General features: G+C 41.1%; 1 protein-coding gene across 3 annotated transcripts in view; it reads left to right on the forward strand.

Moving 5' to 3' along the window:
- Window positions 1–23,043, forward strand: part of wars2 (tryptophanyl tRNA synthetase 2, mitochondrial) — a 54,028-nt gene that overhangs the window by 24,652 nt on the left and 6,333 nt on the right. For 2 of the 3 annotated variants that reach the window (XM_080290450.1, XM_026144633.2), the window contains exons 2-4: window positions 17,666–17,926; window positions 20,463–20,543; window positions 22,353–22,435. In XM_080290450.1, the coding sequence (XP_080146576.1) occupies window positions 17,666–17,926; window positions 20,463–20,543; window positions 22,353–22,435 (425 nt within the window). Of the gene's footprint in view, window positions 1–9,893; window positions 9,915–17,665; window positions 17,927–20,462; window positions 20,544–22,352; window positions 22,436–23,043 lie in introns of those variants that run through there. The other variant, XM_026144634.2, reaches the window with a different exon arrangement.

Raw genomic sequence — 23,043 nt, forward strand, 5'->3', positions numbered from 1 at the left:
TATTTCTGTGACGTTAGTCAGGTGCTTGTTATTTCTTCTTTTACTCCCATTAAAAACACTTTCTCATTAGGTAAACTACCATAAGCTAATTAGAACCTAAACATCACTCTGACTCATTGTTTTTATTATTTTTTCCTGTAACCATGTGACTGATTTCTAAAAACTAAAAGAGAAGTATCAAAATCTGGCAATAAAACGCCAGATTCTTTATTGTGTTTACTTTATGATTTGATGTTTGCCTATATTAAGAATTTTCTTTAGACAGGGTTCTTTTCAGGGCTTGGCCAATTTATCTTTCTAAGAGTGGAGTTCTCAGAGACTGCTGATCATCCTGTGGTCAAAGCTTATTTCATAAGGAGCTGATGCCTGTGCTGTTGTTGCAGCAAAACTGTATAATAATCTCATAAGGGACCTGAGATCAGCCTCAGTGTGGCTGTTTTCAAATTTGAAATTAATTTGGGTTATTTCATGTAAACTGTGAGTGAATGTAGTGTCAGATTTTTGTTTATTCTGTTTTATATTAATGTAAAGCTCTTTGGCTTTAAATCTGGTTTAGGAATAAAAATTTCTTACTTATTTAAACAATTGAAAACAATGTGTTCAGCTACTGACAGAAGGTACAAAAAATTACCTGTAGATGAGTTACACCCACCTGATGTATTACCGAACAAAAGAAGGTGCAGCAGACTTGTGTAACAAAGCTAATGTCAGTAATTACATCATCTTCTAGGATGTTTAGAACTTCACTAGATGACAGGACATCAACCCATTTCTCTTTTTCACTCATCTCAATAATCTTCCTGTAGCCACTTTGATCTTTTGCTTATACCGAGGCTGCTGGCTTGCGGCTGGCTCTGAGCTCTGGTTAGCTTTAGCCACCTTTCCTTTGTTAGCTTTTTTAAAATATCCACGTTCAGCTGGGTCAGGGTGATATGAGTATATGGTTAGGTTTGTTGTTAGCAATGTTTTTGTGGTGGATTACTTTACCAACCTGTGTGTCTTTACTTACAGCGGAGAGCTTTCACGCTAATGACATGCTACTGTGTCACTGTACACAGTATGAAGTATGAAAAGTACTGACACTCCTTTTGGCGCAATGATTAAATTACACTCTTTAGTCGCAGCTGTTAGATTTCTTCTTGTTCAAAAGAAGAAAAAAAACTTGTACTTTTTGTTGCACTCTGGATGAAAATAAAGACAGATGATATTAAATTCAGGTTCCACATCCTGGAAATGAATATTCTCACTGAAACCTCATAAATACATTTAAAAAAAACTGTTCTTTAAATTGCTGAAATGTACTGAAACGTAATAAGTTTAGCATTATTATTGTTGTTGTTGTTGTGTTTTGTTTTTTTAAGTTTGATTAATTCAACTACGGGCAGCACGGTGGCACGGTGGTTAGCACTGTTGCCGCACAGCAAGAAGGTCCTGAGTTCAATTCCACCATCAGGCCGGGGTCTTTCTGTGTGGAGTTTGCATGTTCTCCCCGTGTTTGCGTGGGTTCTCTCCGGGTACTCCGGCTTCCTCCCACCGTCCAAAGACATGCAGCTTGTGGGGATAGGTTAACTGGATAATCCAAATTGCCATTAGGTGTGAATGTGTGAGTGAATGTGAGTGTGAATGGTTGTCTGTCCCTGTGTGTTGGCCCTGCGACAGACTGGCGACCTGTCCAGGGTGTACCCCGCCTCTCGCCCTATGACAGCTGGGATAGGCTCCAGCGCCCCCCGCGACCCCGAAAAGGATAAGCGGAAGCGAATGGATGGATGGATGGATAATTCAACTACTTTTAGAATTTCCAAATTCATAATTAGACCCATTCTGGAAAAATTACAGGAATTCTGGAAATCAATCTAAAGTGATTAAAATGATGTGCAGTGTGGCTATAACTGGCTGGGATGAAGCTAAATTGTGGATCTGGACAACTGCTGACAATTTGGGAAAATGTTCTGATCTGTTTTGAACCTGGAACGCCTCATTACACTTTATGTTTATTTTTATTCTGTGCAAGAATTCAATCATCCAATATTCTTCCTTTGGCTGGAGGAATATTGGAGGCTGGGGCCGTAGTTTGGACTAGAACAAAACATAGTTTCACCCAGTCCCTGTTGGAAAGGGATTCTGGGAAATGGAGGAAGTAAACTGAGATTGAATTAAGCAAGCAAGACATGGTTGTCTCAGTTATATAAACTAGTGGTGTCACAGTTCATTTTCTTTTTTCTTATCAAGAGTCATTTAGTGTGTTTTTGGTTTCTGCATGAGTTTGAAGATTTATTCCGTGATGTAACACGTTGTATTTGTTCACTATTTTAGTAGTTTTCATTTGCTCGTCTGGCTTGAGTTTGTTTTGTGGAGTTTATTTTCCTAGTCTGGCATGTGACATCACATCCTCAGTAGCACTCCTTAAGTGTACCTTTTTGACTTCAGTGGATTCGAGAAACACGCCTAATATAAGTCAGCTTAGGGCTTTTTATCATTGTGCAGCTGCCCTTGCGAAGCAAATGATGTGTTAAGGCAAACGATGAGTCCCTTGGCACACGTAAAAACAACCAGTTTGTTTCAGAGTAACAACAATCCTAAATATTGAGTTGTTCTGGCATGACTGTGCACCTCCAAACTTCACCCATCTGCTCAAAACTCCACTGCTGGTTGATGTACGAGCTGTAACACAGAATCTGCGTTCACTGCCATCTCGTCTGTATTTTGTTAAGCCAAAGTCTCTGGAGGGGCCGGAGAAGGTGTGCGACGAGAGGGGAGGAAGGGGTGGAAAGCTGGGGGGGACTCTGAAAGCATCACAGCGGTGCTTCATTACCAGCAATAACATCAGAAATGAAGTGTTGGTTTTCATTTGTTTTAATTTTCTCCAAATGTGGACGGCCGAGTGCAAACACGAGCGTGCTCACAATGCTCCGAGGTGTGATGTGCGTCAAACAAGATGCTCTTTTAGAGGTTTTTCTGCACTGTAAAAAGTCAGTGAGCCTCAACGGACTGACACAAAGATGAAGTGCGACCGTTTGTCAGATGCTTTTGATTTGGAGAGAAATGTTTGTCGGCTGTGGTTTGCTTTTAAATATTGGTCTCCTTGATGCCTGTTTGGGAAAGCAAATATCAGCGAGGAAACATCAACTTGCCAAGGCCTAAAATTAAAATGTGTTTTTGTTTTGCTTTGTTTTTTGCAGTCCTGGCTGGATGAACGGGTTAGAAACGCATGTTTTTCCCAGCTTTTTTTGGTGGTGAGAGACATTGCAGCTGAAAGGTATAAAATGTCTTAGAATGCAGTTGTGGTGCTGATTAGTGCATCAATTCCAAAATTATTTCAGGAATTATGCAGATGAACGTCTTTTTTTGTTTTAAGTCTTGAGATCAAAACTCTAGTTGTTGTCATTGCTTTGGAGGCCCGGAGCCTACACACCAGTCTTCAGAGGGAAGAGGAAACTACACAGCCTGTGTCTGGGACGGCATGGTGATGAATTGGATGCGCAACACAGAGGCTGCGTACAAAAAGGGGGAGAGCAGGCTGCAGTTTCTAAAGAAGTTGAGATCCTTCAGTATGTGCAACAGCCAGTACTAGGCTGCGGACTGCTGGCAGAGCAGCATTGGAGCTGTGCGATGACTGAACTGAATAAACTCATCGGGAAGGCTGGCCCTGTGATTGGCTGCAAATTGGACTCTTTGGGAGGTCACTTAACAAACTGTAATCCATCCATCCATCCATCCGCTTCTCCTTTTCAGGGTCGCGGCGGGCGCTGGAGCCTATCCCAGCTGACATAGGGCGAGAGGTGGGGTACACCCTGGACAGGTCGCCAGTCTGTCGCAGGGCCAACACACAGGGACAGACGACCATTTGCGCTCACATTCACTGCCGCATTCACACCTATGAGCAATTTGGATTAATCAATTAACCCAGTGGCTCCCAAACTTTTCCCCCTTTGTTTTACAAGAAAAATGTTCACGCCCCCCCCCCCCCCCCCCCCCCACACACACACACACACACACACAAACACATCCTCCAACCACACACACCCATATTTTGCTCCATTGCGGTTTATTTCACACCTCAAACATTTAGTAAACAATTAAGCAAATACAAGTAAACTGCAATAAATAAACCACTAACTCTTTTACGCTGCGTCCGCACCTACACGGGTATTTTTGAAAACGCAGCTGTTTCGTCCACATGTAAACGGTGTTTACAACCGAAAACTGAGATTTTTAAAACTCCTTTTTTGCGTTTCCGTGTGGACGAGGAATACAGAGTTCGTCACGCAGCGTCAAAGGGATGTGCCTTTTTTCACGTCACGCTGTGCGCCACGTTATTGTTTACATGAGAGGAATTGCAGAAACAAAATACTGTTAATCTGACTATCTTCAGTTTTTACACGCTTACACACACGCAGTTACTGTCCCTCCGTTTACAAAGGCAGAGGCGTCACGGTGTGATTATTTTACATGTAGTTGTTTTTTTCCTGTGTAATAATATTCAACATTGCTATCAATACATTTTTCAAAAAATGCCTCTCTGTGCAAAATGGGTTTAAAACCATAAACGGCTGTGGGATCCTGTTTGTCCGTGATTTAGACAGGGGGAATAAATTGTGGCAGGATCAGCCTGATGTTATTTGTATCCCACTATAACTTTACTGTATAAAGAGCTAATATCTCCAAAGTATTTAGTCATTACAACAAGTGTTTGTGAACTAAAAATCAAGAATGTGAGATCCTGTTTGTCCATGATTTGAAGAGCCCAGCGCTGCTCCCTACGAAGGGGAAAACCAATTCTGTAGGGAAGATTTGCTTCACCATATTTTCTAGTCTTTGGCTTAGAATGAAGTTGGTTTGGAAACATATTCAGCGATGCTTCATCTCCTGCTTTGCGTTTGTGTGGGCGCCCGTGATAGCAGTGTCCAAGCGTTGTTGTTGTTGTTGTTGTTGTTGTTGTTGTTGTTTTGTTTTTTCCCCCCTTTTCATACCGAGCCTCCCCTGCAATGGCTCTGCGCCTCCCCTAGGGGGCGGGCCCCACACTTTGGGAAGGTCTGAATTTTAAATGTTATATACCTATGTGGTATGTGACTTTTGTTGCCATGATACCATGTCTCTCTTGGAAATGAGATTTTTAATCTCAATGAGATTTTTTTACCTGGATAAATAAAGGATTAATAAAAAAAATTAACCTATCCCCAGAAACTGCATGTCTTTGGACATGCAAACTCCACACAGAAAGACCCCGGCCTGAATTGAACTCAGGGCCTTCTTGCTGTGCAGCAACAGTGCTAACCACTGTGCCACCACTTGCTGGACATGCAGCAGAGAAGCTTTCTAAAGGGCTCAAGCTACGTCTGTACAGCGTAACACATCTAACAGGGAATCATCTGTTTTCTCATTATAATCACTTATTTCAACTTTGCACTGTTACAACTCTTAAAACACTGTTACACTAAACCACTTTTATGCCATCATTGTTTTTTTTCACTACTTCTTTTTTTTATGAGAACTTTCGAAATAAGTAAAGTATATCTATATTTTCTTTATTTATTTTTATTTCATCTTGTGAGTTCCTTAGCCAGGTGTCTTACTCATTACAAGCACATGAGACGAGGTATCACAGGTATTTAATGATTTAAAAATCCAAGATATTGGCCGATGTTATTTCTTTTCTTTTCAGACATAAGAAACAAACAAATTTCCCAAACTTTTGTTATGCATAAATATTTATGAGACCTTCGTAAAACGATATGAAAATACAGTTTAAAAATAACTTGTTTATGCTTCAGCGGGCTCTGCTTGGATTAGCTCGTTGTCGTGTTTGTGGCGCTCCAAACACAGGGACACTGCAGGGCGCCCTCTGTTGGAGGAACTATGCAACATCAACAGTCATAACATCAATAAATAGTTTTCGTCCTGTGTCTTTAGTTTTTAATTACATTTTTTCTGTTATAGGCTGTTTTAAAAATTCAATATCGTTAATATCGGATAGCTGGTACATCAGTGGAGCTCTGTCTAACTCGATATATTTACTGTTAAGTTTTTATGTGTCTAAATTAAATGAAAAAGAGGCATTAAGTAATTTTTAATACAGTATATATTGTCTTACACTAGCTTTTAGAGGTACTGTGATAGCTTTTTATTTTTTTTGTCCTCAACAAAAAAAAAACAGTTCTCAGTTAAAAATAAGCAAATCTTTATATATAAATCTTTTTATCTTTGCACTTGAGAAACTGCAGATTTGTTTGGATAGCACTGAAATATTTCTACTGTAACTCTACAGCAGGGGTCCCTAATCCCAGTCCGCGAGGGCCAGTGTCCCTGCAGGTTTTAACTCTCACCCTGGGTCAATACACCTGAATCACATGATTAGTTCATTACCAGGCGTCTGAAGAACTTCAAGACATGTTGAGGAGGTAGTTTATCCATTTAAATCAGCTGTGATGGATCAAGGACACATCTAAAACCTGCAGGGACACCGGCCCTCGTGGACTGGGATTGGGGACCCCTGCTCTACAGCGGAGTTACCTCCAGCCTCACATCACTTGTAAATATGTTCCTCCCCTGTCCAGGCATCCCCGGCCTGTGCTCCTGTTATTGGTTGATATCAGTCATGTCAGCCCCCAGCTCCAGGAAAGAGGAAGTGACTTCTAATTTTTCTCTCCGTTCTCCTTGACTCCACGTTCACTTACTCGAGTGTCAGTTAAAACCATTAGAGCTGTTCCCACACCACACGGGAGGGGCCTGCGAGAGCGCGGAAACACAGTCTCTCCTTTGAGGATGTTCATTAACTGCCCTATTTATTTTCAACTGTCAGAAAAGCCCGCTAATTCTCAGCAGTCCCTCCTGTGTAATTAGGTCTGTCGTAATCATTCTGCAGCCGGGGCCCTCACTCAGATGCCGCGCACATTACCCGTCTCTTAAAGCAATCCCATATGTCAGCGTATTCGTTTGGATAATTTCATATAGCTAAGTCGAATTACAGAGTCGCTCCACAGACGTGCCCACAGTGGTACCTGACAAATCTTACTAGTTCTTCCATGCTTCAGCTTGTGCTGTCTGCAGCACTTTTTCCCAAGCTTCTGACAGTTTTAATTAAAACCAAACGAGTATCTGATATTGTGTCTTTTGAGTCGCACTCAAATCGAGAGACACTGCCTTTGGAGACGGAAATGACTGCACTCTTCAGAGGTGGAGGTTCACCCTGAGTGTTACTTTAATTACATATTGTCAAATTTATGACGTGTGCGCTGGCTAGGTTTTTGCTGTCTTGTGACGCTTACTTGTTTTTCTTTTTGAGTTCCTGTCAGTCATTTGTTTCCAGCAAGTGAAATGAAATTAAACATATCCATTGTCAACATTGAAAGGGAAGGAAATGGTTTAATGAAGCTATTTCAAATGGCTTGAACAGAGCCAAAGCATGGAAGTAAGTAGCTCTGGTATAAATGTGTTTATGTAAGAGTGAAAAAATTGCAATATAAATGAAGTTTCCCAGCTGTGCACAGCTGCTGCTCATGGGATCGTTTTTGTAGGCAAACTGGTTTGGCTCTAGCAAAGCTGAACTTGAGCTGGGTTGTAGTCAGTGATCCTGCTTTTGGATTGATTCATCTTTTGTGAGAATGATAACCTTTATTATATTAAAATTAGGATGCTAAATAGTTTGCTGTGAATGGTTAGCGATCTTATTCTGTCTAGAAGCATTTAAAGTGAAAGGTGAGCTGAACTTCCCCCTCCAAAAAACTGCATTGGTGTGTTTGTCTGATGCTGCCATGCTACCTCATTATTTGATAAATACAAATGCAAAGCTGCTCTGCATTTTTAGTATTTGATTGGTCCATGAAGTTCATGCGCCCACTGTTTAGTCTGAAAGATTTGTGAACACTGTTGCATGAAAAACGGTGCTTTATGTCTTTACAACAGGTTCAATTTCATCTTACTCTGATCATAGTTTATTTAGTATATATGTGTGTGTGTGTGTGTGTGTGTGTGTGCTTTCTCTTTAATTATGGGGTGAACAGTCTGAATGAAACTTTTTTTTTTTCCAACATCATCACACATAAAATGATTATTAACGTCTATTTTTTTTTATTTTTTTTTAGAAAAGATGTATTATAAATGATACATTTTTGATTTTTGTATATATTATGCTCATTTCCTCATCCACAGGCTTGGCTAGTTGAAATTACTATCTGCAGTGGAGATTTGGTTTCTAACCCAAGTTACCCCTTGGTCATATAGCTGTAGATGTTACATACATCCAAGAGATGGGAAGGTTGGCAATGCAGTGGTTAGCACCATCATGTCAGAGAAAGAAGTTCTTGGGTTCAGATTTAATGGCTAGCCAGTAAATTTTGAGTTTGCGTATTCTCCCAGCTGCTTCCCACAGTCCAAAGACATACACTTAAGGTTAATTGGTGTTAATAAATTGCGCCCCCTCCACGATCCTGAATTGTATAAACAGAAGGAACAGTTGCCCAATGACTAGTTTTCATCACAAATTATCATCCCTTCAATCTTAATTTCAATTACTGCTAATCAGCTATCCCCAACGCTTCCCATTTTTTTGAGTTTCAGTGAAGTAGACGTTGTTCTGCTCTAGGGCTGCCACAAACGATTATTTTGATAGTCGACTAGTCACCGATTATTTTTGCGATTAGTCGACTAATCAAATCCATTGGACGTAAAACTACAGCTTATTGCACCAGCAGTATCTGCTCTTATATAACTATCATTAGCTTACAGCTTTAAGTGTTTACGGTCTGTGCTAACTAAAAATAAAGACAAGATGATAGTTTATTAAATTTTAATGAAATTTGCAGATTGTTTCGGTGAAGTTTAATAAACTCCTTGCTATCTAAAATATAACAGGACACCGGAGTAGATTCTCCAGCATCTCACACTTCTGATAATCAGCTGTCTGCTTGATGTTTATTCAGCTGTTTAAAAACTATAACTTTAATCTCAGCCAAACCGATTTACTCAGGAACAAATAAAATACTAAAAAAGCCAAACTATAACATTTTTAAGTTATCTAAGTGACTCATATATCATGTTTAACCTGAGTAGCGAAAGACGCGATTTGCCGGGAGTCCGGTGTTCTCACGGCTCTAGTGACCTAGCCCCCGGCTAGCTATCGAGCTAGTGGGTAACAGACGTCTCCGAAAACTTCGGAGCACTTTTGAAAATATGTGGTGTCTTGATAAACTGAGCAGATATTTGAAGTTTCCACAGCTACATTCTCGCCTGAAAATATGTTAAACGTTTATTTTGTGACCCAGAAAGAATAATAAGAGTAATATTAAAACTTACTAGCTGCCGCCATTGTGGAAACTGAGCTGGGCCGCGCTATGAATTCTGGGACACAGCTTCTTCTTCTTCTTCGGGGTTTAACGGCAGCTGGCATCCTTGTACATGCAGTGCTGCCATCTTCTGTTTCAGTCCGTTATTACACTCTTAAATCCTGCTATTATTCCTGCGTCTTTTGTGATCTTACAAAGCTTCAAACGACGTGTCGACTATTAAATTAGTCGTCGACGATTTTGATAGTCGACGTAATCGTGACTAGTCGACTAATCGTGGCAGCCCTATTCTGCTCTGCAGATGTGCTGTGAACTGGAGGGGAATCTAAACAGGACCTGCAGCAGCTGCAGGACTGGTTTATGTGCCATTGGTTCAAGTTCAATGAGGCAACGAGAGCTATTCACATATCCTAGCTAATTTCTAACCAAAACTGTGGGTTGGGCATCTCAATAAAGAGGCAGCTGATCATTTCTGTGTTGTTTATTTGTCACAAAATATCTGTACTTACATTTGCGAAAGAAAACTGTTTAATTCTTTTATTAATTATTTTAAGGAAGTGTGATGGTGCGCAAAAGATGCATCCACCTGTGCATGTATCCTTCCCTGCCCTGCTGCCAGGAAATCAAATGGAGGTTTGTGGGAAACACTGAGATGTGGAATGTTGTTAAAAATTTCTAAAGTATTCAAAAGTAGTCTTTTAAATCTGTGTTAGGAAGATGTTTTATTATGGGCCTTAATGTTAAATGGTGTGAAGTTTCTGCTTCTTTGGATTAACCATCTTTCACACGTGTTATGTATAATAACATCAGCACCTAATAGGACACTGTCATTGATACACTATCGGCTGTCAGTGTTTGTCACTTCCCATAAACTAGAAAAGTCATTAAATATTTAGTTTCTAATGAGCCAGATCCAAGTTTCCTGTCTTAAGTAGGCAGCGCTCCTCTTGATGATCTCCCCCCAGGCTATACTGAAGTCTGGTTTCTTCAGAAGCTGCAGACATTTAGGACTGGAGGCCGGAGCTGCCTCTGCTGCTTGGTTATTTTTGGAGCACTGTTGAGCCCTGTCTGCGGGGAGTGCTGTTTTTGAAGGGCCTCCAGTCCCATTAATCAGCCAAGGGACCCCACGGCGCGAGCGGGCCCTGAGCCCTGGCCTGCCACACTGCAGTGTTCTGTTCCTGTAGCCCCGCTCTCTGCACAGTGTGAAGCTCAGAGGAACCTCATCAATCTCACCTGTCCCACACGTCAACCACAGATTTAATCAATTGCTCCTTTTGGGCCTTCTCTTCTGCTGCCCCTGCAACCCACTCAATGGGGGGAAAAAAGGAAAAAAATGCCTTTGACTGGACAGTCTGATTAAAAAAAAAAAAAAAAATCATATTGCTTCCTCCTTTAACATTTTTTCCTGTTCTTCTGTCCCCTGCTTTATCCAGCACTTCATTTACTTTTCTTCAGTTAAATTCATTAATACACCTTTCATGGTGTGTGCACATTTTCTCTGTGGTCATATGGACTTTGTTTCAAATTTGAGTGTATCCTCACATTGGCTAAACACACACATGCTTTCAAGAAAAAAGCGGTGAGGATGGTGGGAGTACAGTAAGCCCTATTTCCTGTTTGATACCTGACTGAAGTGCAGCTCTGTCGGTCGCCTGCTTTAACAGGTCCCTAAGTGAGCGGTAGACAGAGATGAAGAAAGATATGTGGGTAAGGAGGGGCTCTGTGTCAAAGTGTATTTCAGCATGTTGGCGTTAATGGGGTGCCTGCAGTGCCCAGGACAGAATAAGAACACTGGATCCAATGTGCAAGACACTCAGCAGGAGCGCAGCGAAAATCCTCCATTCTTGGCCCCATCTCTGTGCTCCACAGACATGGTTAGATCTGGGGCACTTTGCTTGCCCACAAAGAGCTGATGGTAATTCACAGCAGGGAAAGCAGCGATGCTCCCAGAGGTGTTTTTTCTTTTTTTTCCCCCTTCAGACGTGCTGAAATTGGTGTAGTTAAAAGGCGGTGACTGTCGTACCTCCTCCTCGGCTCCACGGTGAGAGAGATATCAGTGGACCACTCCAGGACACTGAGGCTCTGATATGATGTATGAGCTCTGAAAAGCAGTCTGGAGGAGATCTGAGAAGAGAAATGAGGTGTTATGCAAGTTTTAGCTCAACCAAAACCATGGCTATGATTAATAACATAGCTAGTTCGAGACTGTCGGGTCACACTAGCTGGAAGCTACAAATGCTTGATAGCAGCAGTTGTAGTGATAATAATAATGATGATGATGATGAACCTGTGGTCTGTTTTGGCTTGCTTTTTTTTCAGATTACGTAGCAGCTTTAGTGAACAAAAGTAACAAAAGCATAAATTCTGCGCAGTTGGCCATTCTCACATGTAGCACAAAAGGAAATGGTCTGCGTGAATTTCTCGCTACTGGAAATTGGTTTAGAAATTGAAGTTTGCACTCTTATGTGCGTCTGCAATGATTAATGTCTAGATTAAATAAAGGAGTGCCGGGGATGTGTAAAAAGGAGAATTAGGAAAACCCTGCTTGACATGATGTGTAAAAGAATGGGTGCTTTTCTCCGAGACTTCAGATGAGGTGTACATTTATTCTACGTTTCGAAGGCAAACAAAGTGTGATAGTATCAGCTGGAAATGTAAAAAACAAAACAAAAAACAACGTTGCAGTGCTCTCTAAGTAGGCAGCCATGAAGGAGAGACGTGGGTACGGTTTTCCACAGTGAAAACTTTTCGATCACGCTTTGTCCAATTCAGCCTACATGTGAGTTGGAAGCATCCATATGTATGGCCTTTAATCTAGCAGAGGAAAATCATATATGATTGTAGATTCAAGCCCAGAGTCTGTGTATCCACTTTTATGCATCTGCTCCCACTGCTATCTGTCATTTTACACATTCCTCGTTAAGGGTGTAATTTCATTGTAGCTCGCACTCAGTCAAATGATGAATCCAATATTTGTCATTTCCCAATATGCAGTTGTTCCAGTGCTGCGGGATACTTTGGAGAGAAGACGGAAATTTTCCTGGAATGAGACTTTCTATTAAACTGTGGGAAACCAATCACTGATTTCTCCTCGTCTTCAAATGATTGGAATGAAGTGGCGCCTGTGACAGTTGTTTTCCATTTAATAACGCAGCTTGTGGATGGGATCGAAGTCATGTTACTGTTTTGGATAGACTGGCTGATAGTGTTCTTTCCACTTGATGTGAGCTGTCAAATTCACATGGACAGACACCTTCACAGCTTCGCTGATGTTGATGTAGGCATAGACTACACGTGTGGACATATGTCTGTTTGCACATGATCGCTATCCCTACGGATAATACCACACACGCGGACAAATGAACACACATTCCCGGAAAGGTAGTGCAAGTGTGAAAGCATGGCCTTTTTAGTGTATGTAACCTTCTAGCTGTTGGCGTTAATGTCACACACACATGGTGCGTAATGCATTTAGCATATGGCAGACGTGGATGAAGAAAGCTTTCGTCGCCTTTGCGACGGTGCGGTCTGAAAGCACCGCGCTCCTGTCGGTGTAAAAATATGAGACGAGAATGGCCAGCGTTTTCCGTGTCTGCTCCGTGTCATCAGCAGGTATCCAGCAACTATGAGAATGAGGCAGAAGGAGACAGAAGAAGACAGATAACACTGCTCAACAGAGGTTTGCTTGTATAAAACAGCAACTGGACAAGAAGGAAGTGTTTCATTTGTTAACTAAGAATTAACGTCTGCTGTTACTCAGGCTTTTGTCTCAATTATTTTTCTTTTTGATTTTTGTTTTTTCTTGAATTGACAATATGTGAGCCAGACACCATCTGCCATACTCCAGGGACGGCAGTGTTGTAAGGCCAGCTGGCCAGAGTTCCTTCACTTTGGTGGCTGAAAGTGTTTTTTTTTTTAGTTTAGTTTAGTTTTTGGAATATTTCAACCCACAGAGTGTCTGTTCCATTTTCAAATAAAGGAATAAACACAACATTTGGTCCAAAATATTATTTCCCTCAGAAAGAAATGATCAAAGAACACAACAAGAAGCACCTCAAGAGTGCAAAACCTCTGCCAAGGCAGCTCGCTCTCTGGTCTTTTAAATGTACTTTGAGAAGTTTGTAGTGTAGTAAAAACAATTGCAAATTGCAGCTTTTATTATTTTCCCTGTTGAAATATATTTTAACATGCACAATTTTGATTATAAATATTTTCTTTTATAATTTTTATCTTTGTAGATATAGTACGTGTATCTATTTTCAGTGTTTAGTGCAGTTCCTTGAATTATTTAATAATAAATATGTGAATAAGTAAAAAAAAAAGGTTTTGATCACAAGTTTCATTTAATTAAAAAATTATTCAGGGAAGGCACATTGCACATGTATTCAAATTGTTGTGTATTTAAATGATTAAGACCTGTTACTGTAATGTACATAACAAAATGTATATTATTATTACAATCATAAGAATCATATTCTCATGAGGTGGGTATGTATCATTGTAGGGTCCACCTTATGCTATAAAGCGCCTTGAGGTGACTGTTGTTGTGATTTGGCGCTGTATAAATAAACTGAACTGAATGAGCTTCAGATCAATCTATTGACTTTGTTGGAGGGGTAAAATGTGACATCATATTGTAAGAATCATAGTTTCTGAGTTTTAAGGCTTTTTCCAGTTTAGACCAGTAAAATATTAAACTGACCTTGAAGGCCTTTGGTGGATGTAAGATTGTAAACACGATCCCGCTCTACACCCCTACAAAGTTTTATCATAATTCATTCAAAACTTTTCGAGCGCTATACAAATGGCCTGCATTTGTATAGCGCTTTTCTAGTCCCTAAGGACCCCAAAGCGCTTCACACTACATTCAGTCATTCACCCATTCACACACACATTCACACACTGGCGATGGCAAGCTACGTTGTAGCCACAGCTGCCCTGGGGCGCACTGACAGAGGCGAGGCTGCCGGACACTGGCGCCACCGGCCCTCTGACCACTGTGATTACAGACAAATACATGCTGGTAAATGCTATGAAACACATAAGCTCTGTGGCAGAGGTGATATTGTAAAATAGAATAACTTGTGATTTCTAGCATTTTGTAAATGGCCAAACTTTAGCACTATTTTATGATGGTTTCAGGTCTTTATTAACATGTTTAAATCTGGTTTAGAGTAAGAAATATATCTGATTTATCTTACTGGAAATTGTCTAACATACCACTGGGAGTCATTTAAAGATGTAAGGTCAAGCACTATACAAGTATTTCACAAGTTATTGAATTTAATATCGTGCGTGGCAAAAGTGTGCTTGTTGATAATATTTTATTGCTGTTGGCTTTGCAGCGCAGTATTCATTACAAACATTAATTGCTTTACAGCGTTTGCTGTCGCCTCTGTCATCGTGCTCTAGTTGATTTACTTACTTGTTTAGGTTACTTTCTCCTCCAAGAGCTATAGTGGCATGTGTTTAAAGACACTTTCCTCAGACCAAAAGTAACACAGAGGTGTCTGGCAAAGTGGCTTAAAGCGCGATAGCCCACGATTGCCCAGTGGCTAGTTAGCTGTGGCGTTGACTCTCATTTGACACTCGATTGGCTCAAATGACACCATTACCATGTCTGCATGGCTAATGGCCTCCCCTGGGGGCCGGAGCAGAAGGGGAGGGAACATGCGTTTGGCATGTCAGCTCGAGGTGAGAACACACATGAGCCAGACTCTGGGTCCCGTCCGCACCCAAATCAATCCTGACACCTCTTAAGAGGCTCTCAGCATCAATGGCACTCCAGCGCAATTACCCTGTCGGTAATGACATAAGCACCCAGTTCCTTCCTGCCTCTCTCTCGCTGGGTGGAAAGCTGCTCCCTCAGGCCAGTAGATGGAGACTTTGTGGACCAACGCTGGCCTCCCAGCAGTTGTTATTCGATCCCTCAGGGTTTAAAGATGTAGAACCTCTGGGCTACGCCGGTGAGAGAGCAACTGTTATCTGATCTCAGATGCTGTGGTGAGCCTGTCCCTCAGTCAGATTGAATGTGATTTAGTTCAGCAAGCTGTCAAGATAACTGGTTTCTGAGCGGTGACTGAAGAGGATATCCTCTGAAAACTTCAGGTTTTAATGATTAGTTATAATAACCTTGAAAAGTGCAGCTGGGGAACATATGATCGCCAGTCAGATTTTGAGGCGATAACGCGGAGATCCTGTGGGCTTTGTGGGGTTGGGGGGAGTTTTAAAATGGGCTCTTCAGTCAAACGTCCAGGTGTTGCTGTTTACAACCCATCAGTGCTATCTCATATAAAGCTTAACATATTTTCTTTGAAAACGACTGCGAGGTTATTACATAAAATCTGACAGTTTAGCACAAGTTTCATTTTCAGAGGTTTTGGATAGACATAACTTGGAGCATACGGAGGTAGTAATAAGTGGGGAGAATCCAATCCGCGGTCCAGTACTGAAAACTATAGCACCTTCTAAATGGATCTTGTGGTAAGATTGATTTGTCTGCTGCTGAATCTCTTCCTTTGCTTCTTGCCAGCATATTCAGAGCATATTTGTAGGACAATTTTTATCCTGAACACAGAAGTACAGGCTCCACTTTCCATCCAATAAGACCCCTATGTGTTGGTATAGTGGGGGGATCCTACAACAAAAACAATGCAGGTTCTTCAGGCATTAACAGTTAAACAATTAGAGATCATCTAGCAACTTTAATGCACAGACTGTTCATTAAACACACATTCCTAATATATTGCAGTGGTACTGTTACTAGCTTACAGTTACCTACTATTGGTGGATTGAGGTGCTTGAGCCATACACATCACCTTGTGTAAAGTCCTGTAGATTAAATTCATGGATCCATGTAGTTATTTAAAACTAGACTTCCAGATTTGCATTCCATTGTATTTTGGTACACAGGTAATAACACACCTGTAACAATGCAGCCCATGAACCTTCCTTTTTTTCTAAAGCAGGCAATTGGCAGGTATTTCTGGCCACGGAGTCATCCTGCAGACCTCAAAGGTCTAGTCCTCAGGCATGCGGTGGTTCTTTTTATCTACCTTGAGCATTCATCCAAGCCACTTCTGCCGGGAACTGAATCCTTGTCTCCACTGTGGGCTGTTATGTGTATTACCAAAGCGCCAAAGATTTTGTCTTTCTGCCAGACCAACAAAAACAGTTCCAGTCTGTGTTCATGTGTCTTTCTGCTCTGTTGAAGCCCTAATCTACTGTGTAACGGCTTTGGTCAAAAAGCCCTAGTTTTGGATGCCAGCGTGGTTTCATGTGTCATAACAGGTGCCACTCTGCTTGCCCTCTAATTGTATCGTGTGGTGGCACAAGCAGAGGTTAAGACTCTTGCCTAGCAAGGCTAATTGAAAGCCAAGGTTCAGTGAAGCCGACTGATGCCAGGAGAAATGAGGTGTTTGGCCCCAGTCAGACTCTGCAGGAAGAGAAATATAGTTTTAGTCCAGTGGTACAACCACAAATACTGATCTCCCTGTTTCAATTGGTGAGTGTTGAGACCCTGCTGCTGTCTCTAAAATAAGGTCCTTGTTTTAATTATAGAAAAAACCCTTACTCTATGGTGGGCTGCTGTTGTTATATGTGATGTATTTATGCTGTTTTTTTTTTTTATCCCCCCCTTTTTGTGCAGCTTTCTGTTATGGTAATGAAAGGCTTTGAAGCTGGTTGGATGGTTGTAAGTGATATTGTTGGCCAATGAGGTGATGCATTCTTTGTGCTGGATGTGTTTGGGAGAGAACAGAGGTGCTAGCCATGGAGTTAGCATCTTAGTAATACAAGCATGACTGCTAATGGTCCCCAACCTGCCAACTGACACTTCGGTCTCTACAGGCTTCTTTCTAGTGGTAACTTTCTCCCTTTTCAAGGATTTTTTGTCTTGGCCTTAGCTTTGACTTTTAAAGTCAACCAACCATTGTTGCGCTAATCTGGAGACATTGGTGTTATAGGCACTGTTTTAAGAACAGAAGTTAATGTGCTAAAAAGGGATGATATTTCTGATATTTCTGGCTCTATTCCTTCCCCTCACCCCTCACTGGTCTCAGCCTCCCCCTGAGCCTGGTTCTGCCGGAGATTACTTCCTGCGATAAGGGAGTTTTTCCTTCCCATTGTCACCAAGTACTTGCTCATAGGTGGTCGTCTGATTGTTGAGGTTTTTTGCACCTTGTGGCCACTGTTGTTGTGATTTGGCGAAACTAAAATAAGAGAGACTAGTGTTCAGAGGTGTGATGAAGACAGTGGAACATCTTTGATCGCTCATGTGATTATACATGACATCATTTGTAATTACATTTCCGTGATGTTATTTCATTATCAAATCCAAAGTGCTATAGAGCCAACTCGAGCAAATTCCTTCTTCTTTTTCCCAGGAGGCTCCAAGAAGTGGCCGTGTATTCTCAGGGATTCAGCCTACTGGAGTGCCCCACCTGGGAAATTACCTGGGTGCTCTGGAGAACTGGGTGTCCCTGCAGGACCAGTACCCCTCAGTCCTCTACAGCATTGTGGATCTGCACTCCATCACCCAGCCCCAGGATCCAACGCAGCTCAAGAGTAACATACTGGACATGGCAGCCAGCTTGTTGGCCTGCGGTATCAACCCAGAGAAAGCGATACTCTTCCAGCAGTCTCAGGTGAGTTGGGCATGTTTGATTGATGCCGTTTATAAATATATATGATGTGTTATATTTGCTGTGTAGTTCCCTACATAGTGTGTTGGATGCATATACACTTCTGTCTATAAATGAATACTCACAGGTGGAGAAAGTACTATTTATATGTGATAAGTAATGCAACCCAACATGCGCTTTGCATGTATATATAATTTAGATTTCACACTCATGTCTGCAGATTATTTTTCACATTTCATGTGGTTATCAAGTAGAGAGCACCTCAGTGTTTGTTTAAGAAAAGAAGTGCCCTTTTTTGTCTTTTTTGTTGTTGTTTTTTAAAGCTGGGCAGCTTCTTCTCTCATTGCTGGTTTTTCAAAGAAGAAAAACGGTTTATTTTCGTGATGTCGACTCTCATATTTACCTTCCTACATGCTGACAGACCCCAAAATGTTTATTTCCTTGCTCCTGATTCTTATCTCCAATGTGTGCTCAACCAATTCACAGAGCCTGTAAAAACACAAACTGACACAAACCACCGTTAAGTCCTTCTTTAGCCCACGTGAAAGAAACTGAGAAGGATAACGACAAGTCTTAACATTTGCAGCACTTCAGCACATCATCCCCGAATTTAGGCTTGAGCTCACACTGACGATGGAGAGAGAGAAATCAGAACAGCTGTTTGCTTCTCCCCTGACACCACATGTGTATTTTTCTTTTCTTACTCACAAGTTAAGTTGGGTGGGTGGGTGTGTGTGTATGTGTGGATAGTTCAGTCCATCTGTGTTTCTTTGCCACCCACTCCTCACACACACACACACAAACACAGAGTCCTATTTTTATTCTTGTTTAGCTTCATGCCACATAACTTGGCAGCAAGGCGACCCCCGTGTTGAACACGCCCGCTCCACATGTAAAAATACGATGGCCGCCCAAAGAAAATACTGGGCTTAATTGAAAAAATGCAAAGAGTTGGTGACGAGCTAAACTCGGAGGATTTGCGGATCTGCTGATTCATTGACTTCATTTTTTAATACCACTGAGTTTTATAAGTATTGACCAGAAAAGTGGATTTACTGTGTTGAGACAACTGTTAGCTGTTCTCTAAAATCCCTTCTTTGCAGCCTTAGGAGCTGCTGCCATGGCTGTTACTGTCAGTCTAATGCTGATATGATCCGTAACATTAGCATATCTCTCGTTGCGGGGCTTTCTTACGATACAGCATGAATGGAGGCTGTGTTTTTACTAAGCCTTTTAAATATCAGCGTTTTATTGCACTGTTCAAACCATATCCTTGCCCTCTCTTTGTTGTCATCGACATCTGTCCCATCTCTTGTCTGTCTGCAGTGTGTAATGCATACCGGCCCCCTACATGCTAGCCTGAAATCCTGCTTTATGTCCCTGCTGTCTGCTGTTGACATCATGCTCCCCAGAATGCTTTTCAAGCTGCAAGAGGCAGAGAGGATGGCAATATAGTCAGTGTCCATAAACTTTAATTTGCTGAAGCACAAGGATATTTCCTGCATCCCCAAACACTGGCTGTTAGACACAGAAGCTTTTTTTTTTTCACATCGGGTTAATTTACTGCTACCAGATGCATCAGCTACACTGCATTAACATTCACCTCTTTGTGTTGTGGTTTATTTGTCCACATGTAAAAACCATTTCCTTAATCCTCTAATTGAATAACCAACCCACCTCCACTGAGAGTGAACGGTTGTCTGTGTGTATGTGTTAGCCTGGCGAGCTGTGCAGGGTGTACCCTGCCTCTGGCCCTACGGCAGCTTTGATAGATTTTGAATTAAAAGATTTCAGTTATGAGCTTCTGAGAGGGCGCTACTTTCCATATATACAAAGTTCTTTTCCCAGTAGCTAATTTGCTGCCAGGATTATTAAAATAAATGATCGATAAAGGTATAGAAATCCAGCATCGGTGTATGAAGTTTAGGCTGGGTCAGCTTTTAGTCTGCCAGTATTTATTTGTTAGTATCCCACTTATTAAACACATTAAAAAAACTGATACAATGAGTATAAGCCTACAGGTGAGAGTGGGTGCACCTGTGTGACAGGCAGAGGTGTAAAAAGGCAGTATTCTTCTCTTCCACTTAGAGGCGCCAGGGAGTTACCCTCCTTTTCCTCCACCCCAGCTGTCCCGTGGATGACTTTTTATCCATCCGTCTGTGTTTGTTTAATCTGCCTGCGTAATTTACTTCTTCTGTTTATCTCTTTGGTGCCTCCCTGAGGTTAGGCTCTCTTCTTTAATTAACCGGACTAAGTGGTGCAGTGAGTTCAACGTGCTTGGGAGTTTGCATGTATACAGCAGCAGGAGGTTGGCTCTTGTACACATGTAAAAAACAGTGTTGGTTTCTGTTAGACTTCGTGTAAAGAAATCTCTTCATGACTTCAGCTTATAAGGTACCGACTGGTGAGCCAACAAGTTCGTAGATATTTGTGATTCAGCCATATTAATCTGTAGTGGTAATATTATTAATATTGCAGCCTGGTGATAGATTGAAAGGTGTATGCTGACATTTGGATGTGTCCCCACTCGTCACTGCAGGTGTCCGAGCATGCTGAGCTCTCCTGGATCCTCGGCTGTCTCACCAGTATGCCTCGGCTCCGCCACCTACCACAGTGGAAGGTGAGATCTTCTCCAGCAGACACTTGTGTATAAAATGATCACGCACAAGTCTTTATTTTTGTTGTTTGTATCAGTGCTCATTTTAAAATAACAATTATAATTAAAAGAATTACTGTGGTGCAGATTTCACTCATGTAGCACCAGCATGTGGACATGAGTAAAGAAAACTATGTCTGAAACCAAACCGCATCACTTGCTGGTAAATATACTTGTATATGTATCCTTCTCTACCCATCTGTACTTCTCTGAGCCTGGGCCTTCTTAAATGGTCTTCCTGTTAAAAGGGAGTTCTTCCGCCCCATTGTGGTTGCTTAGTATGTATATGTATATAAGTATATGGCAAATGGGTCAGCTACATGTTAAAGATGGCTTGCATGTATCCACAATCAACAAAATTTCATAAAACATTCAGAATGATTAAAAAATAATAAAATACAATGCAAATGCAATCAACCAGTTAGCCTATTGGAACCTTTAGAGAAAAGTTGTTACTATGAGACATTCATGTCATTGTTGTTTAAGGACTGAGTAATATTTATGATGCATTATATTTTTACCGTATATGTTTTCATAATCTTGTCTCTTTTGTCTTTTACTGTGCAAACTGAATTGATTTATTTAAATGTGGCCTGTTAAAAATGCAGTAATGATTTACAAGTCACTACGAGCATCTGTCAAAATTTAAAGCAATTCATTCAAACATTTAAATGTTGAACGGCTGAGAAGGAGCAAGTGCCGCGGTGGTCGGGCGAGCTTGTGAACAATGACAGAAGAGCGTCGGTGAGAAGAAAATAATAAAACATTTTCTGATAGTTTCATGCTACGCTTCTGAACACAATTAAACGCAACCACACCCCCGCACAATGCAGGAAAAGGGCTTCTCGGTTGGATTTTGCATGGCCTCTCTGCTCTCTGTGTGTGGGTGTGTGTGCTAGCACTGCTATCGGTCAAACAGACAAACATCTGCAGCTCTTTACACATCAGTGACAGACGGAGAGCCAGAGTTGTAACCTGGTCAGTGTGATTTTAGAGACTCAGGAGCTATGCACAGCCAGCATGTAAAGGACATACAGGCACCCACATACACTAATACAAACTGGAAGTTTCTGGCAAAGCGATGACTCGGAGATATAACTTCTGTATATATTTATACAATATCTACAATATCTTTTAAAGCAAAAAATGGTTTATTTGCAAGGGCGTATTTTCAGTTAATTAATAATGATAAATAAAAACAAAAAACACAGTTATAATTATAAAAGCTGCAAAAGGAGTTTGTAATGTTATAGCTATTTTGTAACTGAAGTAATATTTCAAACATGAATCCCACCATATCAGTTCTTACCTTCAGTGGAACACTTACAAATTAAATTAATTCCTCTGTTTTCTCTTAAGTTTCATCATGTCTGTGCGTTTTTATTTTGTTTCTCTGCAGCATTTGCCGCATTTTTAATTCATATAATTTTTCTTCACTCCTGGGTGCAGTTTTAATACACGACGAGCGAGGATCAACAGAGCTCACGTCTCTCTGTTCTTGTTTCTGTTGCTCTTTAGAAAACACCTTTCGTTTACCCAACAGATGAGTTGATTTCAAAAATGGTGGAAAATGCCGTGCAAACTCATCCGTACCTCGTTTGTTTCAGTCGATGAGTCATGAAAGTGAAAATGGCTCTTTATGGGGAAAAGGAAAAAAGTCAGCTTGAGTCCATCTTTCTCCTGTCTGGCTCTATTTCTGGTTGCTTTTAGTGTTTCTGCCTCATCGTTGTTCTTTTTCTGCTTCAACTTCCTTCCCTCTGTCTTTTCCTCCAGATGAAGAGCAAAGTGAAGAACGAAGGCAGCGTTGGTCTCTACACATATCCCGTCCTCCAGGCTGCTGATATTCTTCTCTACAAGTGAGATTTCCATTCAAGTAGCGTACAAGTTATATTGTGTGTGTGTGTGTGTGTGTGTGTGTGTGTGTGTGTGTGTGTGTGTGTGTCAGTCAGATAACTCATATTTCTTAGGCTGTGTACCCTAAGCATTCACAGCTTTTCGAAAAACACTTCCAAAAGCCCTTCCTTCTGTGAATAACTGATTTTTATATTCCAAACTCTGTTAAAAAATTTAAATAACTAATTTTCCCCCTATCATTTACAACTTCTTCCTGTAAAGACTGACTGTTACAGTGCTTTCTGTCAGGGTTCCTTATTTTACTTGATGAAGATGAAGCTGAGAAACCATGAAGGGGGATACATCCCTGCTGAAAGCATGGCTTGCAGCCTTTTGCAGACATGTGCGACCATCCTGTGCTCAGAAGTGCATTTATCCTAGCAGCTGGAGGACAAAACAAACAAACAAAGGAGCTGCAACAGAGGTCTTGCTTAAGTATCGGGCCATAAATGACAATATACAGTGTCTCTCACTGAGGTATTACTTTAACAGCAGTTTCCTCTTAATGTTGTAGTTTCTTGTGACTGTTAAGTTTTATATTGTTACTTATTGTGCTGATAATTTATCGGGA

The sequence above is a fragment of the Astatotilapia calliptera genome, chromosome 16 (assembly GCF_964374335.1).
Source record: "Astatotilapia calliptera chromosome 16, fAstCal68.1, whole genome shotgun sequence".
Classification (NCBI taxonomy): Eukaryota; Metazoa; Chordata; class Actinopteri; order Cichliformes; family Cichlidae; genus Astatotilapia; species Astatotilapia calliptera.